The sequence below is a fragment of the Crotalus tigris genome, unplaced genomic scaffold (genome assembly GCF_016545835.1).
Source record: "Crotalus tigris isolate CLP2741 ecotype Arizona unplaced genomic scaffold, ASM1654583v1 scf7180000017764.6130737, whole genome shotgun sequence".
NCBI classification, from domain to species: Eukaryota; Metazoa; Chordata; class Lepidosauria; order Squamata; family Viperidae; genus Crotalus; species Crotalus tigris.
Window position 1 is genome coordinate 2215724 of NW_024096618.1, and position 8524 is coordinate 2224247.

General features: G+C 36.4%; 2 protein-coding genes across 7 annotated transcripts; one reads left to right on the forward strand and one right to left on the reverse strand.

Annotated features, from left to right (window-relative positions):
• Positions 1–680: 680 nt before the first annotated feature.
• Positions 681–4832, reverse strand: LOC120307094 (olfactory receptor 1038-like). Its single transcript, XM_039341381.1, has 3 exons — positions 4822–4832; positions 1050–1937; positions 681–741 (listed from the first exon to the last, which is right to left on the reverse strand). Exons 1-3 carry the CDS (start codon positions 4830–4832, stop codon positions 681–683), a joined length of 960 nt encoding a protein of 319 aa, XP_039197315.1.
• LOC120306992 (olfactory receptor 1020-like) lies at positions 2840–8238 on the forward strand. 6 transcript variants are annotated; one of them, XM_039341114.1, is made up of 4 exons: positions 2840–2901; positions 3899–3994; positions 5667–5824; positions 6506–8238. In XM_039341114.1, exons 3-4 carry the CDS (start codon positions 5707–5709, stop codon positions 7438–7440), a joined length of 1053 nt encoding a protein of 350 aa, XP_039197048.1. In that variant the 5' UTR covers positions 2840–2901; positions 3899–3994; positions 5667–5706; the 3' UTR covers positions 7441–8238. The 6 variants fall into 6 exon arrangements, with proteins under 6 accessions (XP_039197048.1, XP_039197050.1, XP_039197051.1 ...); XM_039341116.1 differs by lacking the exon at positions 5667–5824 and having other exon boundaries at positions 3899–5634; XM_039341117.1 differs by lacking the exon at positions 5667–5824 and having other exon boundaries at positions 3899–5634; positions 6509–8238.
• The last annotated feature ends 286 nt before the right edge of the window (positions 8239–8524 follow it).

Genomic DNA, 8524 nt, shown 5'->3' on the forward strand with positions numbered 1-8524 from the left:
GAGTGCCGCCTCTGGCACCCGTGCCATAGGTTCGCCACCACTGATTTAGGGTATCTAGATACAAATAATTTACTTCTATAAATTATAAATGTTTATAACTGAACTCTTTACTTTGCAAAATTCCTTTTTCTTCACCAGTCTTCATCAATCCTCTCCAGGAAAACCACAACACCACACTATTATATAAAATTATGCTAATTTAATGGTCAAATTGAGTGCTGTTGTTAGTGACCTGGCAACTGTGAGGTATGACCATTTTGGCAATTTATTTTTATGGTAATGCAGAATACAGATAAATTTATGTGCTCAGGTTGAAGCTTGGAATGAAGCGCCAAGAACTGACCAGTTTAATATCCTATCTAAGAACCTACATACAGAGCTAATTGTACAGGCTATTCAAGTCACCCTGGAAGCTTAATCCAAAGTGGTGTGATTACAGACAGGTGACTCTAATGAAAGAAACTGAGGCAGAAATATGGAGTGAAGAGGTCTTAAAACAGTAGGTAGTATGAGAAACATATCAAATAGATGACAGCAGCTTTTGCCTTTGTAACATAATCATATAGGTGATTTTTTTTGAAAGCTAAAACCCAGTTGGAAGACCTTTATCATGTACCATATAGTTATGTGTGGGTATTTGCATATTCCTAGCTGAAGAATGGGTAAAGACAGAATAACATTCAAAGGAAAAGGATGAGGGAATTAATAATATGGATTGACATGAACATCTCAGCTAGCATTTGATTCCCTGGTATGCTCTCTTTGAAATCGTCTGTCTTCCTAACATCAGAGCCTGGGCTATGGGCTGCTGCAAATCAACAACTAACGTTTATTCCATACTTAGAATGGAATGGATGGGGGTAGTGGTGGGATTCAAATATGTGAACAACTGGTTCTCTGTGTGGATGCTGCTTCTGGAAGTCCATTCTGGGCCTTGGCAACAAAATATTAGCTACCGGTTCTACTGAAGTGGTGTGAACTAGCTGAATCCCACTACTAATGGGGAGGTAACCATTCTTTAACAAAGAACCAGAATTCTCTCTCTTCTTCTCTTCAGGGCCTCTTTCACTTCCTTGTTTCTCAGGCTGTAGATCATAGGATTCAACACGGGAATCACAAGTGTGTAGAAAACTGAAGCTATTTTATCGGTACCTAGGGAATGATTTGTGCTTGGCTGCAAATACATAAAGATCAAAGTTCCATAGAAGATGGTGACAGTTGTCAAGTGAGAAACACAGGTAGAGAAAGCTTTGTGTCGTCCTTGAGCAGAGCTGATTCTTAGGATGGCAGACAGAATAAACACATAAGAGATAAGAACAATAAGAAGGGAAAATATCATATTAAAGCCAGCAAAAACATAGATCAGTATTTGTTTGGTGCTGGTATCAGAACAGGAGAGGGCCAAGAGTGGGAGATCATCACAATAGAAATGGTTAATCACATTTGAAGAACAGAATGACAGTTGGAATGTAACTATGGTGTGGAACAGGGCAACGAAAAAGCTATATATGTAAGGTGCAGCTACTAACTGGACGCAGACTCTCTGGGACATGATGGATCGATAAAGCAGCGGATTACAGATGGCAACGTAGCGGTCATATGCCATCACTGCCAGCAGGAAGCACTCTGTGATCATGAAAGTCAAGAAAGAGCCCAGCTGGGCTGCACAAGCATGGAATGAAATGGTTTTCTTAACTGCTAACAGGTTTGCCAGCATTTTGGGGGCAATAACAGAGGAATAGCAGAGATCAACAAATGCCAAGTGGGTGAGGAAGAAATACATAGGGGTATGTAGCTGTCTGTCAGTCTGAATCAAAATGATTATGCCCAGATTTCCCATTAGAGTGATGCTGTAATTCAAAAGGAAGATGGCGAAGAGGGGCATCTGCAGCTCAGGATGATCGGTGATTCCAAATAAAACAAATTCCTTCACTGTACTCACAGTTGAATTGATATCTGCCATTTATTCCATCACTTCAATTAAGTTCTGCTCAGGAAATGGGTTCAGAAGGAACACACTTTCTTCTTTAATGTTCAGTCAGTTCAGATGACTCTCATACTCAGAGATGATAATTTTTTTTTGTTCTACCTCATTTATTCTACTGATACAGATATCCTAATATCATTTTATCTGCACCATCTGAAATGATTTTAGAGCCATACCATGAATATTTGTTCCCATTATAAAAGCGCATTATATTTCATAAAGCACTTGGATGCCACAGCAATATCAGGAAAATAGCTTATGTGCAATAAGCTATGTTTCCTGTTTGAATAGCTGGAAAAATGTTAGGTTCCATCTATCAATCCATGATGAACATTGGCACTTTATCTTAGCAAGCAAACATCAACACATACACAATAAGATGGACCAGGAAAGCTAAACCACGCTTATATCAGATGTACTAAAAAGTCCAGAATTGGGCTCAAGACTCAACTAGCTGTCTGATAAAGTTTTACATACACATTATAGAATCTTGATCGTTTCTCTCAGGTTGCTTGTTTCTGTACAGAAAAAAGGCACATATTTAGAAAAATTATAAGCCACATGCAAGATTTTTATTTCATCATATGGCTTTTCAGAAGATCTTCTAAGAAAGCAAGGCCACACAAACAATTGATACCTATGAGATTTTCACCTTCAATTTGAACCTCATCCATTTAACATCTCATTGAAAGTTGCTTAGTCAGCAGAATTTGATATAGAACTTAGCTATATGTAATGAAGGCTACTCAGGGTATTTCATCTTGATATTATGAACTGACTCACTTAGCACTATCTGAAACTCACTGCTGTTAGAAAGAAGTATTGGCAATTATCTCATTGAAACAGATCACTCTCAAGGGGGAGGAGCCAAGATGGTGGACAGGCAGCAAAGGCTGTAAAGAGCTCCTCCAAAAGTAAAAGCTTTATTTTATTTTTATTTTAACTTTTTAACCCTTTTTAACATTGCATTTAACCTACTTTTAACCCATTTTAACCTATTTTTAAATCAGTTTTAACCCTTGTTTGACTTTTTATAATAGTCAAAGACTTTTTATAAAGGATATATACTGATATTATGAACTGTCCTGGCTTGTGTTTTGAAAATGAGATACACATTGGGATGTAACTGATTTTGGATGTTGATTTCTCCACATTTTGCATTATACCTTTTTTGAAATTTTGATGGAGCAAAAGAGATTTAGAAAATTGTATTTTAAGAAAAAGGGCATTGAGAAATGGATTTTTTTCTGAGGAAAAATAAATGTTCAGAAATGCATGTTAAAAAAGTTTCAGTACTATTTTTTTTTTTAAAAAAATCCATTTCAATACATAGTGAACATTTTCTTGATTATTATTTTTTTTAAAAAAAAAAAAAAACTTGAAAAAACTTTGTTTTCCAGAAGGCAAGTCTTGGAGAATTTGTGAGCTATTCCAGTTTGAGACTGATGTCTAAAAAACAAACAAACAAACAAACCAATGAATTACTAGGTTATTCCCAGACAAATGCACATTATTTACGCTGAGATTCTCCCCATCTAAATGTGATTGCAAAGGACTAAGAGGCACTTTTTAGCTTGGTGTTTTTCCCAGCCTACCTGTGTCTGCACATTCTCTTCCATCTATTGTTTGCAGATGCTTGTCCTCATCAGGTATCTGCCTAGGTATGAGTGCCTTTGCCTCTCTAATAATCTGCTTTCAGAGGTTTCTCAAGATCTTCTGCTCCTCAGAGATTTTCCTTCTGAGACTTGACTCCTCAGGGAGAGGAGCTGAGCTTGTAAATAATAGATCTATAATGATGGTGAGATGAAGAAAATATAAATTCAAAATGCACATTCTAGATTCTCAAGTGTCAGTGAATTTCTGTAAGCAATTTCTCAACTATTCAAGTGATTATCTACCATATTATTCTAGGTTGATGGTACAAGTATTGATGCCTTAATGTCCCATGAAAAGCTGAGATGAAGACAAACAGAAAGCAAAGCAATTGAGCTTCATGAGCTATCACCGGTCTGTTATACTATAAATCTTTCAACAAATGCCAAGGAAGAGCAAATGTAGGGTATGAAATAGGAATCAGCAAAGTCTTGAAACAATAAAAGAGAGAGTTTTTGCCATGCAAATTATTCCAGTGGTGCAAGGCTACTTACTCAGAGAGTGTTTCTCAACCTTGACTACTTTACAATGTGTAGACTTCAACTCTCAGAATTCCCCAAGCTAACTGGTCTAAGATACTGAAAACTATTACTATTTTACTACTGAAATTATGCATGTTTTCCTCCTACATTAAGAAAAAGGCCACAATTATGACTTCAGCCAAAACTCCGAGTGACAATCAAGACCAAGCAGGACCTTTTAGAAGTAGTAGCTAGCCAACTCCCCATCAGATATTTTACAATGGACAGAGAGGTGGCATTCTTGGTGGGAGATTGTGGCACAGTGCAAGTGCAACTGGGGCTGTACAACACAGAAGCATAGAATGATGCTATTATTTGGCAGCAGTAGATGGGGAGAAGTTGTCCTGGAACACTAGGCAGTATTACGTGACCTCTTCAATATTGAACGTAAATGTCATAACTTGATAAGCAGTTTGAGGTAAAATAAACTACATCTCTTATTTTAAAATGAGGTTGATAACACAAAATGACATTGCTTCATGCCCTTTAGATGCTTCAAAAGAGTTCAGTAAGGATTGGTTGCAATTGCCTTGGTGGGGGAGATGTAATTTCAGAGTCGAAACATAAACTCATGTCCAGATTTGTCCTATTAATGGCCACATTTTGGACTAACTCACAGAGCTGTTAATATAACTTGTAGACTGTATATTAAAAATGCACAGGTTCTTCATGTCTAAATCTTGTCTACGTCAATGAAGACCTCAAGAACTCTAAATCTTGTCTACATCAATGAAGACCTCAAGTACATTTTGAGAATGTACTGTAGACAAACTAAAAATTATTATGCAACACTAGAAAAAGAAAACAGCATTGGATTTGTTGATTTCTGTTGTGATTTGAACTATTTTTTTATTTTTGACAAAGGGACAAAAAAGGTGACTTTCAAATAGAATCAACAATGTTTCACAGTTGTCCTACTTTGTAATATATAAACCTTTAGGACAAAAGTGTCTCTAATTGGGTTCAACAGACAGACATAAATTACTCACAGACACCCCCCCACCCATTTTCATTATTCCGCTCTGCATCAACAAGCATAAAAACAAATGTCACAAGAGAATGAGAACCTTCAGGGAAATTTTAAATCAGAGTTTAAATAAATGGAGCCCTTATCCACTCAGCAATCTCTGCAATGCTGTCACTATTTCATTCCCAAGTAAGCTGTATATTCTGAGAACAGTGTTAACAGAAAGAGGTCTTGGAAATTTTGGCTAGAAGCTCTAGCTTACAGATTACCTGTGTGGGTCCCTCAGAACACAGAAATGGATGCATTGAAATTATAATTATTTCTTCTCCCACTGGAAGCAATAGAAGAAATTCAGGGGGGAAAATCCTATTAAAGATAAGTATTGGAAAAAGTAACTTCCTATTCTTTCTGATAATAATTTAGGAAGTCTTGGTTCCTATCAAACAGTCAATATATTTGGAAAAACCATCATACCCAAAGTTCTGGTATTCTTTCGAAAATAGGGGGTAAGTACATGTCTCCTTCTGTTTATTTACAGAGAATAGATTCTGCTCTGTCATTGGCTACCCTCAGAATAAATGAAGATAAAAGGTTTTTCCAACTATCCGCTGATTATTAACCATGGTGTCCCTGTCCTGATAAACAGCTTGTCTGAATTAACTTGCCAGAGCACCAAGACAATGTTATCAACCAATGGTAATTGTGTACTTAAACTGATCCCTCGCAAGTCACCTTCCAAATGGCAACTAAATGTGATAGAATGCTTTCAGGGACAAATGCAATGTGAGACTCAAGAAGGAGACAGAAAACTATGTTTTCCTGGCCATCTGCTGGGGCATAGCGAAGTGTTACACAGCAAAGATTATGAAAATCTGTATTTATAGTGAGCAGGAAAAGGTAGAGAATAGAAGTAAATCATAGTAGAATAGTAAGGAAGACCATACTCTAGCATGTAGTATCTCATCCTGATGATATTTATGAGATCTCAAGCTGGATATTGTGCTCTAATTTAGTGTTATTAAAAGGAACAATGAGTCTTCTTGATTTGAAAGGAGGGCATAGCCTTAGAGATTGAGTTAAACTCGTCTCTTATACATTTTTTCTCTGTCTTAACACATCTTTACACCACCACATGTTTAAGTGATGGCACTGTATCCAAGGCTAGAAGATATATAAACTTGCATTAGGTTACATTGAAATTTGAAGGAAAAAAATCACATACCCTACAGATTTCAAAATAATGTAGTCTCATTTAAATAATGCACACACTCTATGGGAAAGGCAGAAATTTTATCAGTCCCAATGTTTTAGTTACAAGTAGTAAATTCCAATCTTTGTCTAATTGCATTTTTTTCTCCCAACAATTAATGTACAAAGAAGACATTTCTATGTGGAATCACACACGGGTCTCCAACTTCATTCTCCTGGGCATCACAGATCAAAAGGAGCTACAATTGCCTCTCTTTGTGTTGTTTCTACTGATATATATTATTACCCTGATGGGGAATCTAGGAATGATCTTCCTAATCAAAACAGATTCTCGACTCCACATTCCCATGTATTTTTTTCTCGGTAATTTGGCATTTGTAGATGTCAACTATTCTTCAAGCATTATACCCAATATGTTGGTGTTTCTCTTAACAGAAAGGAAAAATATTGGATTCTTTGCATGCGCCACTCAAATGTTTGTGTTTGTTATATGTGGAAGCACTGAATGTCTTCTTCTGGCTGTGATGGCCTTTGATCGGTATGTGGCTATTTGTCACCCTCTGCGTTATTCAGTGATCATGTCAGGAAAAATCTGTGTCTGGTTGGCAGTTATTTCATATTTCCTTGGCATTTTCTATGCAGTTTTACACACCACACTCAGTTTTTCTTTATCCTTTTGTGGATCAAACGTGATCAATCATTACTATTGTGATATCCCCCCACTCTTGAAGCTTTCTTGCTCTGATACTCACATCAATGAGACTGTAATATTTGCACAAGTGAGTATAAACGGTGTAAGCACTACAGTAACTATTTTGTTCTCCTATGCCTCTATCTTAATCACCATTTTAAAGATCCGTTCTACACAGAGCAGACGCAAGGCCTTTTCTACCTGTTCTTCTCACCTGATTGTTGTCAGCTTATTCTATGGGACGATCTTCTTTATGTATTTACGGCCCAGCTCCACATATTTCTTGGAACAAGACAAAGTGGCATCTTTGTTCTACACAGTGGTAATTCCCATGCTGAATCCTCTCATTTACAGCCTGAGGAACAAAGAAGTGAAGGAGGCATTTTGGAGAATGTTTAGGAAGACAGTCTAATGGTGGAGAACAGTTGTGGACAGCCATTTGTCCAAAATGGTTTAGGGTTTCCTGCCTGAGCAGGGGGTTGGACTAGATGACCTCCAAGGTCCCTTCTAACTTTACTGCTGCTGCTGCTACTACTACTACTACTACTACTACTACTACTACTACTACTATTATTATTATTATTATTATCATCATTATTATTATTATTATCTGTTTCCACAGAGGCTGAAGCTGTGGTCACCAGACAACATTAAGTTCATATTAGTGATATCTGGGAAAGTAGAACTAGTCATTATAGTCCCTCTCAAAAGTATGTTCAAGTACAGCAACAACAGTTAACCTTTGTAGCAATCTCTTTTTGTGTATATAAAGGACAATCACAAAGTCTGATGCAATTTTTAAAAATTTACATCCTGCCAGAATAGCATTCTATATTGGTGATAGAGAAACAACTACAGCTGATAATGAAGTGCAGATTCTAGCATTGCCTCTGATATTCCTTTGTCTCCAGGTTTTCATAGTTCAACATTATCTGAATGTTAATATTATTATACCCCACTGGTCTCTGTAACCTATAGAAATGAAATCTCCAGTCTTACCTGTTTCTATGCTATACAGGAATTGCTCAGAATGAAATACACTAACAACATGCCAGTTCCATGTCAAAATTGTGCTAGTATTATAGTCCAGAGTGTTTCTCAATATTATAAAGGATAATGCAGTGTTGACAATTTGCAGAATATAAGGATTTATTTGAAAAAAGAAATTGTTACTTCTATGATAGATCAATAAAATATTTGTTTGTTTGTTTGTTTATCTCACTTATTTTAAATGCTTTTATGCCAGTTCAGTGAAATGATTGTAAGTGGCTTACAAAACATATACAATAAAATTATAGAATACATAAACAACATCTCAGTTAAAGCATGATCACAATATCATAATTAGCAACACAAACTTCTGCATTAGGTATCTAAACTCTAGCACATTCCTGTAATTGAAAAAAACCAAGACTTTCTGATGGTGGAAAACATAATTTCATATACACATAGGCTTAGGTATATCTTTTTGCAGTTTTGTACATAATTCTTGTCAC

Coding starts and splice junctions, on each gene's coding strand:
- LOC120307094 (XM_039341381.1), bottom strand. Junction 742..1,049: donor GTGAAAGAGGCCCTGAAGAG/AAGAAGAGAGAG, acceptor ACCAGGGAATCA/AATGCTAGCTGAGATGTTCA.
- LOC120306992 (XM_039341114.1), top strand. CDS start 5,707: ATGAAGATAAAAGGTTTTTCCAACTATCCGCTGATTATTAACCATGGT. Junction 5,825..6,505: donor GACAATGTTATCAACCAATG/GTAATTGTGTAC, acceptor TAATGTACAAAG/AAGACATTTCTATGTGGAAT.